Source organism: Trachemys scripta, chromosome 2 (assembly GCF_013100865.1).
Source record: "Trachemys scripta elegans isolate TJP31775 chromosome 2, CAS_Tse_1.0, whole genome shotgun sequence".
NCBI classification, from domain to species: domain Eukaryota; kingdom Metazoa; phylum Chordata; order Testudines; family Emydidae; genus Trachemys; species Trachemys scripta.
Genome location: NC_048299.1, coordinates 204,034,204 through 204,054,488, shown reverse-complemented (window position 1 = coordinate 204,054,488; position 20,285 = coordinate 204,034,204). Strand labels below are relative to the sequence as shown.

Here is a 20,285-nt window from a genome sequence, read left to right as displayed (position 1 = left end):
AGTGCTGCACCCAATCATAAGGTGATTACCAAGGTGACTTTCCACTCCTTTACAAGCTAGTACTAAACTAATTAAATACTTTGAGTGTGACAGATCCAGGACATGCATACTAGTGAGCTTATGTCTCCAGGATTTTGTACAGGAAAGAAAACTGAATCAGAGCTATGATGTGGTTTTCTGTTTAAATAGCCTCCTATCACTGAGCACTCTCAGCAGCACTAATCTGCCATTGCTTTGCTCAAACGTCTTTGCTGCCTTCTGCATGGGCTTGTTACAGTGACCAGGAATTAATGGGTAGTCTGTACCCTCTCTCCCCATGCAAGGCAGTGATAATTTGGCCCTTGACATGAGGTGTCCTTGAGATACTGGCTGTGTTCTTAGGATTGAGGCCCAGGAAGATCATTACTGTAAAGTGATGCCTATCTGTACTTTAACTGTTCAGCTGTACTAGTTATATTGTGTAGCTGTCATAAACATACAGCTAAGGGTAGCTTAAAATCCCTCTGTACCCTGTAAAGGGTTAATTTCTCTTTTACCTGTAAAGGGTTAAGAAGCTCAGATAACCTGGGCAACGCCTGACTAAAAGGACCAATAAGGGGAGAAGATACTTTCAAGTCTGTGGGGGAAGGTTTTGGTCTGTGTCTCTTGGAGCCAGCCAAGAAACCAGGCAGGAGAATTACATCTTCTTAAGAATATCTGAACTAAGCATCTAGTCTTGCAGAAATAGTAAATAAGAGCAGAAAAGAAATGCGTTAGATTACTTTTTGTTTTAGCTTGTGAATTTTCCCTGTGCCAAGAGGGAGGTTTATCCCTGTTTTTGTAACTTTAAGGTTTTGCCTAGAGGGGAAATCCTCTGAGTTCTTGAGTCTTTTGTTATTCTGTAAAGTACTTACCATCCTGATTTTACAGAGGTGATTCTTTTACCTTTTCTTTAATTAAAATTCTTCTTTTAAGAACCTGATTGATTTTTCATTGCTCTTAAGATCCAAGGGTTTGGGTCTGTGTCCACCTGTACCAATTGGTGAGGATATTATTCTCAAGCCTCCCCAGGAAAGGGGGTGTAGGGGTTTGGGGGGATATTTGGGGAAGGTAGGGCTCCAAGTGGCCCTCCCTAAACGTTTGTTTAAATCACTTGGTGGTGGCAGCGATACTAAGGCTAAAAAGGAATTTGTGCCTTGGGGAAGTTTTTAACCTAAGCTGGTAAAAATAAGCTTAGGGGGTCTTTCATGTGGGTCCCCACATCTGTACCCCAGAGTTCAGAGTGGGGAAGGAACCCTGACAGTAGCATCCCTATTTTGCTGTTGTAAAGCAACATCCTGGGCAGATATATGTCTAATAAATGCTATTCTAACTCTCTTAAATATGAGGGCATCATATTTAAGGGGCATCATCTCAAAGACATATCACATGCAAGAGAATCTGTGTCTTAGCTGCACATCTGTCAGGCCCCACTAGCTGAGTAGAGAAGAGAGTGTTTGAAACATAGATTGTATTCAAGACAAATTGGGGAATTTTTTCTGAGCCTGGTGTCCTTGTGAGACTCAAACCGAATACATGCTGCCTGAATATGATCTTGAAGCATCGGTGGGAGCGGTTTGTATATGAAAATTAGCTTTTTCAATTTTTAAAATCACCTAGTGTGAAGAATGACGCTTAAAATGAGTCTATTTTGTAAGGTTTCAAATTCAGCTTACAGCCCTGTAAGCATTCCTGACTTCAATACACACAACTGGGATTTTTTTAAGTTAATTTGTTTTTAAGTGAGATATTAGTGTTAAAGATGACAACTGATAAAAGCCCACACAATCCCTCTCCCCACTGATGTTTAACCATGCTTGGAAAGGGTTGCTCAGTTTGTACTTTAATGAGTGCCCCAGACACAGACCATTGAAATGTGGGATATACTAATATGATGTATTTCAGTATATTGTCATCATGTTTCCTGCATTGCTTCTCTTTGACGCCAATATCACTTCCTCTCTTCTTTGTCTTTTTCACACCCCTCTCTTTGTCCCCCTTCTTTTCCATCCCTTTTTATCCACTGTAGTTTCTCCTCCCTCTTTTCCCTTTCCTCTGTCCCTGCTGTTTTTCCCCATCACCTTTCTATCTAGTATTGCCTCTCTTTTGTGGAATGGTAGCATTTGTCATGCAGCTCCCATACTGCTAAGTTTACTCTTCTATACACCTCCTGTCCTGCGCACAGTTGACAGCAGAGTGCTAATTAAGGGGAGCAGGCAAACCCAGTACTCTGGGAGTTACGTGACCAGCATGTTTCACGTCTTGGGACTTATAGGTAGCAGGGAAGGAGGTGGCCAGGAAACTGGCTGAAAACCAGGGAGTCCCACAATGGGACATTTGAGTTGTATGGTTGAGTCTCCATGATGATCCAGTCTTTGGCTTCTCTGCTGAGACTGTCAATATGGGTACCAGTTGTCACTGTTGGTCACACTTAGTTGTGATGTGGACTCCTTTTCACTGGGAACTGACTGAGATCACCAACTCACATTACCTAGGCCACCAAGAGTCAACCGAGTATAATGACTTTCAGTCAGTGCTGACATGGGACAGATTGGAAACAAGATAGGGCAATTTATAGAGGCCAAGATTTCTAACAAAGCAAAGTAACCCTCTTGCCCCAACCTGGTTATAAAAGAATAACACACTGGTTTGAACTGAGAGCATGTGATATTTGTACTTGCTCTGAAACAGATTTCAATCCTTTTTGTATTAACAGAGGGAAACACCGCTCGCAAATGCTGCATTCTGGGCTGCAAGGAAAGGAAACCTGGCTCTTCTTCAGCTGTTGTTGAACAGTGGGCGAGTAGATGTGGACTGCAGAGACAGCGTAGGCTCTCAATACATGCATGCCAAGAACATATGCTCTACATCACTTTACACAGCTTTAAACGCTTTACTACTGTCATTTGAGTGTCTTATGTTGCTTAAGCAAGATTTAAAACCTTTAGCAGCCATGAAAGCAATTTACAAAGCTGAGTTGTAACAACATGATGAATTATATCAATAGCAGATTTTAGAGTGCTCACAAATGTCTTAACCCCATCCAAAACCGATCTGTTAATTATTTCTTTTTTGCACTGATTTTGCACTAGTGTAAATAATTCATAAGGTGCAGGGCAATGCAGAATCAGGCTTAATAAGATTTCCTAGTGAAGATAAGCCTGCAAATATGTATGTGATTCTTTTCTCTATGGATGGTCATAACTTCTATTGGCATCAGTGGGAATTAGATATGAAATTAGAGATGATCTGAAATCAAAAATGCCCTGTGTCCTGTTGCTTCTGCACAGAATATACATACAAAGAGTGGGCTATATTTGGATTTCTGAAAAGGCAGGGAAAAACAAGGTTAAGACATTACTTGAATAGAACAAGTACTTTGTGCTTAATTAAAAATGTGAGCTGTTGAGAGACACTGCCATATTGGATGATTTTAGTGCCACTGATTTATAACACAAACCTAGCCAACATCGCTCACCTTGAAAATAGCTTAGGGGGAGATTTTCAATAGCACAAAAGGGAGTTAGGTACTTAACTCCTATTGACCTTAAGTGAAAGTTGGACCTTACTGCCCTTTTGCCATTCAGAATCTTTCATGTTGTACTTTAGGGATCAGTCCTGTGTGTGTTATTCCCAAGTAGAATTTTGCATGTGGAAGGATGGTGAGATCAGGGTGAGAGTCAAACTGGAAACAGATGGAATGTGAAGAAATCAGAACTGTTATTGGTTAATTATTTTTTATCAAATTGGTGCTTAATTTTGATCCAGGTGTATGCAAAACACTGAGAATCTGGCTTGTTAACTCGATTAGGTCTTTGTTTATTATAACAGAACTACAAGTTTTCTAGACTAAAATATTTTAATGTGATGTAGGCTACATGCTCTTTCACTAGTAAAGTCTCACATTCACAAGCACAATCAGTGCATACATTTTTCAGAAGGAGGGTGAATTTCATCCCTATGCAAATGGCCTCTGCACAACACGTACACCCCTCTTACATTCCACAAGGCTTTAATTGGTGCATTGAGCTTGTGTGGGTGTCCTTTGCACAGGGTTGAATTCTACCCACAAAGCAGATTTCTGGATATGGAAGTATATTTGATATAATTTCAAACACTACAGCATTTGAGACAGTGTGATCTGGTGGTTAATGCAGGAAGTAGGCATGAGGACAACTAGGGTCCTATTCCTGACTTTGTCTCTGACCTTGCTGTGTGACATTGGGCAATACCATTCACTTCTATGTCTCAGTTTCCTCCCCTATGAAGTAGGGTAATGATGCTGATGTATCTTTGCAAGGCTCTTTAAGATTCTCGACAAAAAATCGAATATAAGTGAAAGGTATTATTGATTATTACGTATTTATTAATAGGGACCATAACATGAGATCATCGCATAGTAATTATACCCTGTTTGGGGTACACTGTTAAACTCTGATCCTGCAATTGGCTCAGTGCAGGGGGCACCTTGTTGCAGGATTGGGTTTAGCACTGAAGGCAAGTGTGTGAATGTTGCTGTAACTAGTTTTATTTATTTATTTGATTCTTTACTTTTCAAAGGATTTTCAGTGGCAAATTTTTTAATCTATTTTTTTTAAATAATTTGTTGCCCCACAATTATATGTAAAGAAATAGGGGAGAACAGTTTTTGTTCTCTGGGGAAATTATAATCCGTTATCATAAGTGTCCCCCCAGTTATGCTGAGAAGTTGTTGTCTGATTTATTATTAAAGTTAATAGTCTAACATACTGATTTGTTTTTCCTTATGCCCAGCTTGGCACAACAGCTCTGATGGTAGCTTCTCACTATGGTCACATAGAATGTGTGCGGGAATTGGTGTTACAAGGAGCAGATATCAATCTGCAGAGAGAGGTAAGAAACATTCTGCATTTAAAAAAGAGATTGAAAAAGCAACCATTACTGATTAGAGTGATAGAAACCATAGAGGAGTATTACCAATTGCTTATCTGTTTGTTGCTATCCAGTATAAGTACAAACAATCTCTATTTGCTAGGTTCTCCTGAGAATATGTAGGATTCAGATTTCTGGAATTTTAAATTGAAAAATGAGGTGCAGGATCTACTCTTATAAATAATCCATCAAGAGTTTCTAGTGCACCCAATTTGTGTGGACCAGTTTCATCCCTACTGTAACCCCATTGACGCCAAGGATGCATTGACCATTATAGTCATTGCTGCAGTAACATGCAGATTTCAGAAAGTGATTAATAAGGAGAGGTCGCTTACCATTAAATTATAGAGGCTAACCATTAAAATGGATTTGGCAGAGTTACCCCAGGAATTATTCTGGCCCAGTGTGCTTTATAATATGTTCATCTCAGTTGGCAGCAATAGACTCTATCACACATCTAAATCAAACCTTACTTTGCGAGGATACAGTTGCCTTCAGTTTGTTTGTAGAATATTAATTATAACTTTAAGTCAGGACTGGCTTTTGTGCACATCCCTCCAGTAGCAGCATCTATAGTCATTCTGATTTGTGGGCTGTCTAGACATACAGCAAAATTGCTCTGTTGGCTAATAGTCCTGAGAGAATATAATTTAACAAGAGTTTGCAGTAATGTTGGCTGACTGTAGAATACAGTGATAGCTCAAAATAATGGCATTGTTCTCTGCACTGTAATAAGTGTACAGTATACATTTCTAACCTCTCTTGGTTACCTGGAATTAAGACATAAATCCCCTGCTGACATCTGGAAATTATTGCCTCAACGAATGTAACAGTCGATGATATCAGTTTTCTGGAATTGATTTAACTGGTATAAAATTGCTTTAATAGTGATTACGGGTAGACTTTCAATAAGGCCCCAATCCAGCAAAGCACTTAGCACAAGCTGCTGCAAAAGCAACACCAAAAGGACAGTCTGAACTCGTTTTTGTGCATCACTTTGGACATGTTAACTGGGAAAGGCAGCAAATAAAGAAACGGAAAGGAACAGAACCCCTCAAAGGGCAAAATTCACCCTTGTGCACAGAGTTCCTATGGTGACAGGAATACAGGAAGTTTTAGCTGAAGTTTAAACCCTGCATTAAAGACTTAGGCCCTTATCTTGCAAATAGATCCACTTACTCAGACTTGTATTCTTGCAATCCTATTGCAGTCAGTGGGACGCCGCATAGGAGGAAGGGTCCATACATGTGGATCTGTTTTGCAAGACTGGACCCTTGGATGGTACACTGGGCCTTGTAAAGGCCTTCTGCACTGGAGTGAATTTCCACATGTAGCTCCCTTTTTCCTGCCTCTCCAGATGAAATAAGAAAGCCACAAGCGAGGAAGGCAAGAGTTTCTGGGGATAATGATGCTAACCTTCCTTTGTAAAGTGCTTTTGAAATCTACTGATGAAAAGTGCTATATAACTGATATACCAGGGTACAATCCAGACTAATGAGCTGCTGTGTCACCCCTGCCCTTCAACCTTGGGTGCCTTACAATGCTTTGCTGAATGAGCTCCCACCTGGATGGCTCACAAACAGCCCTCCAGCGTGCAAGCCACACCCTGTGTGTAACTGCAGTCTGCCAGCCACATTTGGGTTACACTCTGCCTCCCACCAGCCTTTGTTATACTGCAGGGTGACCCCAACACACCACCAGTCCCAGATTTCCCCCCAGACATGTATATTCTGTACCACCCAGCTCTCTCCTGGACAGTACAAAATATTTTAAGTCCATTATTCCTTTAAGGGAACAATATGCCAGCTTATTATTATGAATAGTTATTCAGACACTTCAATTTAAACACACTGGATTAAAGTGTAAAACAAGTTTATTAAGAGAGAGATTTTAAGTGAGTGCAAGTCATGAGGAATCAATGTCAGAAATGGTTACAAGAAAAATAAAGATAAGACGTTCACTAATATCTAACTTAAATTATATCAGATTCAAGCAAAGTTTCTCACACATGCTTTCAGCAGTAGCAGTCGCACTGACCAAACCCTGTAGGTCAGGATCCCTCCCCCAGAGCATTTCCAGCTGGAAGCAAGGCAACAGACACTCTGTGTGGAAGGGGACTCCATGCTGTTCCTTTGCTAAAATGTAGATTTTATTTATTTTATTTTATTTATTTTTTCCCCTGACCTCTTTCCTGCCAAAGAATGGCCACTTAGCAGGTAATGGTCCATTAGCCTTGTTTACACTTGGCTGAGACAGCAGTGTACCCATTGTCTCTGGTCTGGCCACTCCCCAGACTTCTCTGGAAAGCATGCTTTTAGTCATGATCTCGGCTTATGTTTATAACTTCACATGTAAAGCTGCTACATGCATTTTGCCAGGCTATTATTGATCAGCAAATTGAGGTTTTAAAGGAAATGATACCTCACAAGACATGCCTTGTACAAAATTATTACAATAGTGTGTGGGGTGTGAACACAGGGGCATATTCTGTCACAATAGGTATCTAATAATAATAATAATAATATTCTCTGGTAATTTTTGAATCCCAGAAATTTAGGTCTTAAAGGATGGATTCTCACCTTGATTTACTGGTATTTTAGTGACAGAACTAGGTGTGGAAAATATTTGGGTTTTGATTCTTTGCTGTATGTGAGCTGAGTTTGACAGTGGGAATTGATTCCCTGATTCAGGCCTGCCTGGCATATGTGCAGGATAGCATTGTCCCTGTACAGCCCTAACTTATGCCAATGGTGGGGACCTTGCGCCAGTGGAGGATAAAGTATAGGGGAGCATTGCTGTGTGGCAGCCTCTCTGCTCTTACCTATACTCCACTCCCAATACATCCCCTTGTTCCCCTTTCATAGGAATCATAGAATATCAGGGTTGGAAGGGACCTCGAGAGGTCATCTAGTCCAACCTCCTGCTCAAAGCAGGACCAATTCCCAACTAAATCATCCCAGCCAGGGCTTTGTCAAGCCGGGCCTTAAAAACCTCCAAGGAAGGAGACTCCACCACCTCCCTCGGTAATGCATTCCAGTGCTTCACCACCCTCCTAGTGAAATAGTGTTTCCTAATATCCAACCTGGACCTCCCCCACTGCAACTTGAGACCATTGCTCCTTGTTCTGTCATCTGCCACCACTGAGAACAGCCGAGCTCCATCCTCTTTGGAACCCCCCTTGGTAGTTGAAGGCTGCTATCAAATCCCCCCTCATTCTTCTCTTCTGGAGACTAAACAATCCCAGTTCCCTCAGCCTCTCTTCATAAGTCATGTGCTCCAGACCCCTAATCATTTTTGTTGCCCTCCACTGGACTCTTTCCAATTTTTCCACATCCTTCTTGTAAAAATTGGAAAGAGTATATTTTCACCGGGGGTAGATTGGTACCTGGTGCAAGATGTGGTGGGAAGTTCTCCTATACAGGGGGATTCTCCACTGTTTGTCTTCAGCCTGTTTCAAGCCACTTTGCTCTGTTTATAGTGACTGACTGGACTGGAGAATCTGGTCCTGAATTTTTCAAAAGGAAAAATATATTTGGGGGCGGGGGGAGAGAAGGTGAGGTAGGAGAAGGAATAGACTGTAAAATATCATCAGTAGACATGGTAATAGCCTTTAAGATTTAATCAGCTGGGATACAAATATTACCAGAGAAAGAAAGAGAGACTCGTGCTTACCTCACTTTGGGCTTTCTTGTCTCACTTGATCACATAGGACAAGGAAATGAGTAATATAGTAGAGGCTTCACAAAGAAGCCCATTTATGTGAATGGAATAGAGAATATGGATTTTATGCAGGTAAACAGGATGTGGAATAAACATCAGTAAGGATACGATTCTGTCACAGATTCTGTGATTTTTTTTTTTTCTTTTCCTGGGATCTCCAGGACTTGTTCTGGGGAAAGGTTGGAGCAGCTGTCAACCCCTGGGCTGCTGGAGCAGCGGCCGCCGGAACAGCTGATGGGCAGCTGGCCCAGGGGTTGACAGCTGGCTGGCGGATGGCCCCGGGTGCAGCAGGCCGGCGCAGCGGACCTCTGGGGCTGGAGCAGCAGCGGTCACCCCCTGCCGCAGGAGCAGCACCAGGGCTGGAGCAGCTGTAAGCCCCAGCAGCACTCTGTTTGTTCCCCTCCTCCCCCTGGGATATTTTTAGTAAAAGTCAAGGACAGGTTGTGGGCTTCCATGAATTTTTGTTTATTGCCCATGACCTGTCTGTGACTTTTACTAAAAATACCCATGACAGACTCTTAACCTTAAACCTCAGATGTTTCAATGCAGTGAGATGAGAAATGACCTCCCCTAAGTTCTGTTGTATCCTCTACAGTCCTAAAGATCATCATGAGTCTGTCCAGCTCTTGTTCAGTTATTCAAGTTCAATCCATTTTAACTCTGTTTAAAAATGAAGTATTTACTTTATTCACATTTTATCCATTTGTTTGTTTGAAATCTGTTTCTTTTTTTTCTTTACAGTCAGGCACAACTGCTCTGTTCTTTGCTGCACAACAAGGCCACAATGATGTTGTGAGGTTTCTCTTTGAATTTGGCGCCTCTACTGAATTTAGAACTAAGGTAAGAGATTGGGCTGCTTTACTTCCAAAATTCACTTCTGCGTTAATGGCTTGTTTCCTCTTGATCTGCAACATGGCATTACAGCAAGGGGATCATAAAAGAATTTCCCTGCTTGCACATTTTCTAAGCTATATGAGTAATGCAGTCCTCTGGCAAAATATTAATTCAAGGCTAGTTTTTATTGTCTAGGCTTGATTGCTTGAGTTTGGTACCATTTCATTACAGTGTATATTTTCAGATTGTGAAAGCTGCAGTGAAGAGATCAGTCCCTCCTCCCATAATATGAGAACAAGAGGTCACACAATGAAATTGTTGACAAGTAAATTTAGAACAAATAGAAGGAATTAATACAGTGGTGAGTCTGTGGAATTCACTGCTGTAGGAAGTTACAAAGTTAAATACTATAGCTGGATTTTAAAAAGCGCTGGTTAATCATGTCTAATATAGCTACATGAGTAGTTACTGTGTGTGTGTTAAGAGAGGGGTAATTAAATCTGTTTGCTTGATGCTTTAGGATGATCATGGAAGAAATCAGGAAAACTTTCCCCTTCATGTTCAGCATTGCACTGGTGGCACTGTCTATTATTAAGGCAGCCTGATACTTTATAAGACCCTGTTATAGCTGCAAAACTTTCATTGTCTGAGCTGAACTCTTCCAGGCTGGGTGTCTGCCTCAGACCAAATATTTTTTTGAAAATTTTAGTCAAAACAGTTCAGCTGTTTCAAAGAATGCTAAAATGTTCTGAGGAACTTTTCTTTGAAAAGCTCTAGCCCCTCACCCTCATGCTTTAGAGCAGAGACTTGCAATTTAAATAGGATGGCAGCCTTACTATTAAGGATGCATCTTTTGCCGTCCCTTGGAAAATCCACCCAAATCTGGCCAGGTGATAAGCCTTTGAAATATTGCAGTTCATGCATGTTCAATAGAGATTTATTCTATTTTTAGCAGCTAAACCCTCCAAAGATTCCATCCTCATTGAGCATGCTCCATCCCCTCCCAGCTCCTGTGTATGACTGGACTGTGCATGTGTCATCCCCACAGAGCAACAGAGCATACTCCAGCCCAGAGCTGTGGGAGGCTCAAAAAGACTTTCCCTGTAATGGCTGCTCCCTGCTGTTCCAAGCCAGGGTGGTACATGGTTCCCTTGTTCTTCTTAACCTTTCAGGTGGCACTCAGAAGCTGTCTTATTTGAATGCAGTGGGGATGAAAGCTAGACTGAGGGGGGAAGGAAAGGAGTAGATTGGGACAATGAATCTGGTGAGACTGGGACTGAGGGGGAGAGAAACTGGGACTGTCTGGGCAAGGAGACTGGGACTAGGAGCCCAGCAGGGAGGCTGGGCAGGGGAGGAGCACCCTGGGACTGGTTGGGTAAGGAGACTGGAAGCTGGGAGTGAGGCAGGTGAAGGTGGGACTGAGATTGGGTGGGAGGAATATTGGCAAAGGAGACTGGGTGCTGAGGAGATGGACTGGGATCCAGAGAGTGAAATTGGGGACTGGGACACAGTTGACAGGGACATGGGATAATATGAGTCAATGAGAAGCTGGAGGTAGGAAGGCAACTGGGACTGGCAGGACAAAGAGACTGGGACAAGGAGCCCAGGAAAAGATGTGGGGACAGAGACTGAATGAGGAGCCTGGGGAGGGAGCTGGGACTGGGAGCCAAGCTGATCAAACAAGGAGCTGGGAAGGAGGGAACTGGGAGTGGCTCAGGAAGGAAACTGGGAGAGGGTGTGGGGATGGGGAGAGACTGGGAGTTGGATGGTGAGACTGGGACTTGGACTCTGAAGCTATATGTGGAGACTGACTGGGCAAGGAGACTGGGATGATAAATCTGAGGAGTAGAGACTGGAACTGGCTAGGCAAGGAAAAATGGGACTGTGACAAGCAGCCAGGGGCAGGGAAGAAACAGGCCTGGGACAAGGACAGTTTGAAAAGGACAGAGTAGAAGGGGTCAAGTTTAGGGGAAATGAGGTGAAAAGTCTGTACCCACTGGAACACATTCCCGTCCACAGCTTGGAATGGAACCCAGATTCCCAAGTCTCACCATTCCTCTGCAGTCAGAAAATCTCTGAAACCCACTGGAAAGTGTGTGTCTCATCCCCTCTATTGCTGGTCCACATAGGGTATGACAACCTACTACTGCTATCATTTAGTCCATTAGCTTAAGGGGCAGAGGTCTGTGCAGTAGATTTAAAGATTCCAACCCTGCTGATGACCCATGTAGCATCATACTGACACCCACATGATGGAATTTGTTTCGAAAGTTTGCTTCTTTTTTTTTTTTTTTTTAAATCTATAAAATTACACACAAAACTCCATTAAAAGAACACTATTATATGGTTGCAGTCAAACACTCAAAAGTTAGGAAATGCTAGAATTAAGATGGTCTGTGGAACTTTAATTGGGCCCTTTGTGTATATGCATTACAATATGTCTTTAAATACATGATCACTGGGATGCTTTAGGGTTCAACCCAGACCAGTAAGGGGTTGTCACCGCCTGCCCTGTAACACTGGATGCTTGTGTGCTCTGCAGCTTTGGCTCAGATCCCTGACACGAGCAGCATCCTCAGAGCACAGTGGCCTCACCCTGGCTGCCACCAGTTTGGTTACCCCTTCCAGGATGACACCAACAGCCCTTCTAGCCTTGTAGTGTCCAGTCCCTCTCACTGGAGCACTCACAAGTTCGCTGCTCCTTTACAGAGATAGTGCACTGCACCAGCCAGTTAGTTTGGCTGAGTATTTCACTCTTCAGTTTGAAACTCTGCACTGGGGTGGCTGTGTAATAAAACAAGATTAAGTTTATTAGCAAAGAGCTATTTAATTGATACCAATTGGAAGTAATTGGGATAGAAATGGTTACAAACAAGCAACAGTAAAAATACACTTGTAAGGGTACATCTACACTACAGCGGGGAGTTGATTTAAGATACGCAAATTCAGCTACGTGAATAGCGTAGCTGAATTCGACATATTGCAGCCGACTTACCCCGTTGTGAGGACGGCGGCAAAATCGACTTCTGCCGCTTTTTGTCGGCGGCGCTTACTACCACCTCCGCTGGTGGAGTTAGAGCGCCGATTTGGGGATCGATTGTCGCGTCCCAACGGGACGCGATAAATCGATCCCCGAGAGGTCGATTTCTACCCGCCGATTCAGGCGGGTAGTATAGACCAGACCTAAGACTCAAAGCTAACTTAAAGCCTTTTGTTCCAAGCAGTTTTCTCACCACAGTTCTTCTTCCAGCATGGCTGGCCACTCCTTAGCCAGGGTCCAACACACAGAGCCCAAAGTGCTTCATTTCTCTGTCTCCTCAGGTGAAAAATGCCAACATAGCTTTTTCTCTCTCTGCTTATATCTTTCAAAGTTAATAGTCTTGCTGGAGGAGGCAGGAAGGTTTCCTGGAGATGCAGCTTCCACCCTTGTTCAGTGTGTTAAGTAGCCATTCCCCACATTGGTTCTCCTGATGGCTTGGTCTACCTTGCATGTAAATGTCATTTGTCTCTCCTTGCTCAGTTCGCATTGGAGACACATTCAAGCAGGTGGAACCCACATTCCTTTGTCTAGGACAGTGTGATTTAAGCCCTGGCTGCCAAACACCTTTTAAGAATATTTTTCCAGCATATATTAATAATTTTTCATATAGCACCCCTACGTGCTCCATGCAGTAATATGAATGACCAGTGTATTGCCAGTTCACATATGATACTTTACATGATACATTTTAGATAAAGATTATGACCATGACTTGCAGTATACTGAGCTCATCAGGCCTAACTGCTACATATGGGGGAGCCCCTTGCCCTTGAACTGGGGTGGTCTTAGGGTCACAATCACATACTGTTCCAATTTGCTAAGTCATCCTACCCTCTCTCCCATAACCTCCCAGAGACAGACCTGGTTGCAGCCTCCTCCCCCTCCCTGCTCTTCTGTTGCTGCTGCTGGAACACCCTTACCCTCTGCTTTGGGAACAGTTCTCACCTTCTGCACTGGTAGCTATTTCAGTGGTGTTGGGGGATGTCACACCTGGGAATTACCTTTTTTTTGGCACGGGCAACAGTGTTTAACAACATGGCAAGCCAGGCATTCTGTGTCTAGTTATTGCTGGTGAAGTCTCTGTCCTAGTGGCACTGCAGCTGTTTTCTGTCTCAGATGGCAGTTAAGTTACATGTGAGGGAGCATATCATACCCCGATTTTGTACACTGATGTAATGAATGGCATCATGTCTCCCTCTAGTGGTTCACTCACAGTGCCTATAACAACCTGTGATTGCTGACACCTAGAGAAATTGCCTTTAGCTGAAGTGGTAGGGACTTGTGCCTATGGTCTCTGGTCTGAGCGTTGTGTGTGCTTCCACAGTTCAATACACATCTCATCTAGCAGCACAATCGTGTGTCTGACTTCCCCTGCTGCCAATTCTCAGGCAGGGAACCAGTGAGTGGGAGGCAGGGCATATCAGGAGGTCAGGCTATGGCTAAAGGAGAATTGCGGTTGAGGTGGATCTAATGGCTGCTAGAATTGAGTTCAGCAGCATGCAACTTAGTCCATTGGATCAGAGGCAGGGTGTGCTAGGAGTCACCGTGTGGGGCCGGGTGTTAGATTTGGGAGAAGGACAGACTAGGAGTGGGGAGGGAAGTAAGTTCATACCAGAGGAAAAGGAGAGTCAGAGCAGAGTTTTTTCTTGGTTCCCATTCCTCACAAAAGAAACCTCAGGGCAAGAATTCTCCTAGTGACAGAGCTAAGGTCTAACTTATGGGGGGAAAAACTCAAAGTACAACTTACAACAATTTACTGGCAGATATTGCATAACTTCTGTGAGCCAAATTCTGAGAGGTAGTCAGCACTTGCTTAGTCTTACGAACCTGTCCTGTATAGCACTTGCCTTCTCTACTTATAGTGCCCATTCTTTGCTTGTTTGCAGGATGGCGGTACTGCTCTGTTAGCAGCATGTCAGTATGGCCACACACGAGTGGTGGAAACTCTATTGAAGCATGGTGCCAACATACATGATCAACTTTGTGTGAGTTCATTGGAAGTAGATATAAACACCATGGTCAGTGGAACAAACGAAGTGTGGGGTTTTTCAATTCAGATGGTCTTAGCGCCAGTGCAGTAAGGCATTTACCAAAAGCTCTCTCTTTATACATTTTAAATGTAATTGTTATTAACTGTGTGCTCCTTATCATACTGGGAGAAAAGTTATAGCCAACAAAGGAGATTTAGTTGATCTATATTTCAAAGTTAGGTCATCTGAACTACATCACTCAGGGCTGTGAAAAATTTCACTCTCTGTGCAATGTAATTAAGCCAACCTAAGCCCCGGTGTAGATACTGCTAGGTTGACGGAAGAATTCTTCTGTTAACCTACCATCTCTCAGAGATGGATTTACTACAGTGATGGATGAACCCCTTCCGTTGCTGTAGTAAATGTCTATGCTGCAGCAGTGGCACACTTCTACCGTATACATATCCTTAGGTGTACTGTGACAGAAAACTGTGGCTAAAACGGAAACTTTCAAATCTTTGGGCCTGATTCTCCCTGTCCATTGTGTCATTTTTACAGCTGTTCAAAGAGAGTGTCAAATGCTACCATGTCAGAATGGTAGTGTTTGCACGCCAGAGTAAAAAGCTACATACGGTGCCAGGCAGTGGTGGATCAGGCCTTTAGTTTTTCTTCTTGACATGCGGATATCATTAAAGGTAGAACTGCAGATACATTTTCTTAATATCTTTACATACTGACATTCAGGTAAAGTGAAGATATTGGGGGAATGTACCTCTCTCACCTGATAGTGCTTTGAAAACAAATTAAAATAAATAACTGGTACAAATGACTTGATGGACATAATTTAGCTGGATTTTCAGAGAGCTAGAAGGGGCTGATCAGGGCCTGGATGAATCCCCATCTGATTTACTGTGGTGGAGTTACATATAAGCTGGGCTATAATAAAACAAAAATGTGTGGCTTTTCACCCTCTGCCACCCTTCCCTAACTCAAGACAACCCAGACAAAAAGGAAGTCATCCCCTGTGGGGTTATAATGTTCTCTCAGCTAACACTACTGGAGCTAACTCCCATGATGGGGAATGCTCCCATGAGGTGCTAAGTGCCTTCATCCCCACTCATTTCACAGCAGTATTTAACATCTTACAGTTTCAAGCCCTAAACACACATTATCCCCTGTGTGTGACATACCTAGCTATGACTTCCTGTAAAGAAGGGTGTTCCATGTTTGCTATTGCATAGTGATTACTTTTTTATCCTGAGGGGCCATATTTAGCCATGTTTGTCACTTCCTGGTAGGGAGTGCTAGGGATTTCCACTGAGGTCTCACACCCAACGCATGCACTTAGATGTGAAGGCAATAAAGTAACCTTCTTGCCATCTCTCCAGGAACGGAGCATCATTCTCAATTGTATTTATAAGCTTGTTTTGATTACCCGTAGCCATTTTTTTAGAAGTTGTGCAATAACACCCTTATGCAGGCAGTTAAAAAAATTAAAATAAAAGAGAATTCAGAGGAAAACAAGTATTAGCTCTGCTTCTTTTGCATGGTGCTGCTGAATTGAGTTTGCAAAGTGGTGGTGGTGTCTGACTGCCTACTTGATTGGCAAGCTTCCATTCAAGAGGGAGTTCAAACCCACGCTTGTCAGAGCAATTATTCCAAAAGCATCAGGATTTCACTTTCAGTCTTTAAGCTGACTAACTGTCAGCAGTGTGGGGAAGAGAAGGAGCCCTAATTAAAAGGAAACCTTTTTTGCATTGATTAGTGCAGTAATAAAGAGTGGTTTTCAGATTACTAAACATTATTTGTTCTGAAAGAGGAACCTGAACAGAGAGACTCCTGTTGTGTCTGTCTGGTGCACAAAGCCGGCAAAAGGGGCTAAACACAATTACCCAACCCTGTGCGCCTGCTTACTAGCCAGACACAATCTAGCCTTCAGTGTGCCCAGTAACCCATACATTACTTGTATGTTGGAACAAGTCAGTGTGCAATCGAATATAATAATCCAATGGCTTGTCCACCCAGCACATTACTGCATGGCAAGCCATGGTGTGAATCTACAGACCACCAGCTTGCCACGCAGTAACATCCTATGTGGACCCTGCTACAGCGCAGTGAAAGTCCCAGAGTGTGGCTTAGCCTATTGCCCTTTCAAGTAGTAGTACCTCAGCCGCACTCCGGGACTTTCACTGCACTCTAGCAATGTCCACATGGGAAGTTACTGCACAGCAAGCTGTGTGCTGTCGATTCATATTATGGCTTGCCATGTAAGCAAGCCCTAAAACACATGAAGTGTAAGAATCCCAACCAAAGAGAAATATGGGAAATTAAATCCCATCCACCAGACACCTCTTCTGATTCCCAAGATCTCAACCCTCTTGGCATCAGGGGCAAACTTTTCAAATCTGGGACCTGAAGCAAGGGCCACTGCAACTCACTAATGCTGGATCAGGCCCCTGGTGATTGGGGAAAAAATAAGGTCTTCTATAGTCTAAGTAGCCCAGCTGAGTATAAACAACTGCAGTTAGTCCCAGTGTAGTGATGTGCCACCAACATTTAAGCAAAGGGCTGTTGCTCAAATACTCCCCTTAACCGGTGATAAACTTAGTGCATGCAGTTGCGGAGGGAGGGGGAGGGGCTTTAGCATCTTATTCATTTGTTTACCCATTTAAACCAAAACACTTCCTCTTAACCATAGGGGAAACAAAATTCCCTTAATATGCACTTCACTGGGAACTACACAGGCAGAGACTGCATCATATCTGAATGCCTGCCCCAACACCAGTGCAAGTTTCCACTCTTAGCTAGACAAGTAAAGCATTACAGCTGATTGAAATTTTGAAACCTTTTGTCATTGGAAAATGGCCTTTTTTCAGAGAAGAACCGAAAAGTGTTTGACTTTTGAAAACCTAGCACAGAAAATGTTTTTGTGTCAAAAGATGAAAACATCTACAATTTAAAAAAAAAAAAAAGTTTTTTGTTGAAAAACCAAAAACTGTCAGTGAAATGTTTTGAAAAACCCAAAATTGTTAATTTCTTTCAAAAGTTTTTACAGAAAATACCATTTTCCAACCAGGTCTACAAAATACCTTGCTGTGTGTAAGCCACTGGTAAGTGTTTATATTGTAGGTCCTCCTTTTATGGCTGCTCTACAGAGATGGGTCTACTGCAACTGCCAGCCAGAGGAGTTACTCCTTCAGCTCGACTGGTAGAAGTTAGTGCTTTTAGGCCCCAGTTCAGCAAAGCGCTTACACAGATGCTTTAAATTAAATACATGGTTAAGTCCAGCCTTCTTTAGCAAAGCACTTAAGAACTTTGCTGCAAAGGGATGGGTTTAAGTATACGCTTAAGTGCTTTGGTGACTTGGGGGTCTTAACATGATAACCCCTGGGTTCAAATCTCAGCTTTGACCAATGATCATAGACATTACATTTGTATACTTAAGAGGAATGCTACACACCCAGTCTCGTTTGTTGTAGACTAAACTCAGGATTTTGGTGATGAGGAGTTTCTTGTGTGTAGCTATTTATAGGTTATTAAGTTGCATAATATCACAGAAAGGGAAATATGTTTTGATGTAAATATCTAGTGTAGCTTTATCAATTAAGCTTTATTTATTTTTACTCAGGATGGAGCTACTGCACTTTTTCTGGCTGCCCAAGGAGGTTATCTGGATGTCATCAGATTATTGTTATCTTCAGGAGCAAAGGTCAACCAGCCAAGGCAGGTAATGTTCAGCATTGCACTACCAAAACAGAGATGGCATTTAATTAACATTCTCTTGCTAAAAATATGGCTGGAATTCTCAAAGTCCCTAAGGGAGTTAGTCTTTCAATTGGAGCTGGGCACCTAATGTCCTCAGGCCTCTTTGAAATTCCATCTTAAAACACTAGCAGTAGATAGCACTCCACATATCCCCTGCTAAAGTCAACCAGTCAGACTTATGTACTTATTAAAACCCTACCACAACTATGTCTTTAGTATCAAAGTTAATCTTTGATAAAAAACCTTTGACTCTGAGTTTACTTCATGCTGTCTATACACACTGTAATAATCAGTCGTAAATTGTAGTTTAACCTCCTTAAACATTTGGTACCTGTACACCTGCCATCCCTGTTTCCACTTAGTTACTCTCTAGGTTCTGATGCATAACTTTAAGCATGAGAGTAGAGTCACTGAAGACAATGGAGCTACTCTCATGCTTTGTTACACAATGTGCTTAGTGCTTTACTGGATCAGACACTACTGCTCTGGGGGCATAGTCCAACTCCCATTAAAGTCAAGTGGAGTTGATTCAGGCCTCAAGAGAATGCAAACATTTCAAACTACATCAGGAAGTAAATACAGATTAAAGGTTTCTAACATATCCATAATTTTGCCTCCTTGTATCTGAACACAGTGGGCCTACTTTTCAAAAGAGGGAGTCTTCATAGGTCAGCCAGTTTTTTGCCTTTGGATGCTGAAATCAGCACTTAGATGTAAAATGAGCACTTATGTACCTAGCTACCAGTTTGAGCATCCAGATGGGGATTTGCACATCCCACTTAGATACCCATGTTAGAAAATGGGGCTTCCCAGAATGCTTGATTTTACATCAGAAAGTCTCACATAAGGGTTGCTAAACCAGTTCAAATTAGCTAACTACCCTGAATCTTCACCACACTTAACCTATACATTTAAAAATATTTGGATAATGTTCCCTTCATGCATTGTTCATGTATGTCTCTGCGAGCTGGCTGAGGTGTACTGGTTTCAGCTGGATAGGAAATCAGGAAATAGGAGAAAATGGGATGAGAGAGCCCTAATACAGTGCAGAAGGTAGCACGTGAATAGGCTGTCTAGCTTTTCCTATATTTCCTGACTTCCTTCCCAGAAGAGCCCAGCAAGTCACAGCAGGCAGCAGAGAACTACATGTACTGCTTCAGCAGCTTTTTTGAGGGCTATGGGTGTCTTTTCACTGGAAGAATCTCTGCTGCTACTTAGCACAAGGAAATAGGACCATGTATTCATATACTCGTATATCCACATTGAGACCATCCTTCCTCTCTCTCTGTAGCCTCCCTCAGCCACCAGATTTATCTTTATAGGTAGGAAGGTTGGCAGGTGTTCTCTGGGCTGATGCTTAAATTACTCCTTGGCTACCTGTGATTATACTGTCTCTCTGGCTTTGTCTAGACTGTAATTTGTTAAAAGATGGTAACTAACACACTCTAAGTATCTAGGGCAGTGTGTACTAAACTGGTCAAGTTAAAGCCAGAAGGGCAGCCTAGCTTTAACTCGACTATGTTAAAGTGTACATTGCCTTGTCTATACTGGACTCTTAGCTAACATGTCAGCTAAGTAAGATGTTCGAACACCTACTAATAACACACTCTTAAACTCTAGTCCAGGCCGAGCCTCTCTGTCTTGTCTCTAAGGATATGTCTATGTAACCCATGCCCTAAACTTCCTGTAAGCTGCGCGGCCTCAGCAGCAGCCTATTTAGCACCGTGCAGGCGCTCAGGGAACCCGCCCGTGGACCTGTCACCTGCCACGACTGGGGGAGGGGCGCCCCTCCTCCAGCCCCAACCTGCCATGGCCGGGGTGGACCCTCGGCCCCAACTATGCTGCGGCCCGGACCTGCCGGGGCCAGGGCACCCCTACCCCAGTGTGAACCAGAACGGGGTGGCCCAGACTCAGCCACAGCAGCCCGGCCCAAGCCGAGGTCGGACCCAGCCACAGCCAGGGCAGCGCGGCCCGGACTCGGCCGCGGCAGCCCAGCCCAAGCCGAGGCTAGGGCAGCACAGCCTGGG

At 43.1% G+C, this 20,285-nt stretch overlaps 1 protein-coding gene across 3 annotated transcripts in view; it reads left to right on the top strand.

Annotated features, from left to right (window-relative positions):
• Window positions 1–20,285, top strand: part of ANKRD29 (ankyrin repeat domain 29) — a 44,454-nt gene that overhangs the window by 13,180 nt on the left and 10,989 nt on the right. The window contains exons 1-6 of one of the 3 annotated variants that reach the window (XM_034762777.1): window positions 569–726; window positions 2,735–2,845; window positions 4,792–4,890; window positions 9,391–9,489; window positions 14,410–14,508; window positions 18,122–18,220. In XM_034762777.1, the coding sequence (XP_034618668.1) occupies window positions 4,810–4,890; window positions 9,391–9,489; window positions 14,410–14,508; window positions 18,122–18,220 (378 nt within the window). In that variant the 5' untranslated portion in view covers window positions 569–726; window positions 2,735–2,845; window positions 4,792–4,809. Of the gene's footprint in view, window positions 1–568; window positions 727–2,734; window positions 2,846–4,791; window positions 4,891–9,390; window positions 9,490–14,409; window positions 14,509–18,121; window positions 18,221–20,285 lie in introns of those variants that run through there. The other 2 variants (XM_034762775.1, XM_034762776.1) reach the window with 2 other exon arrangements.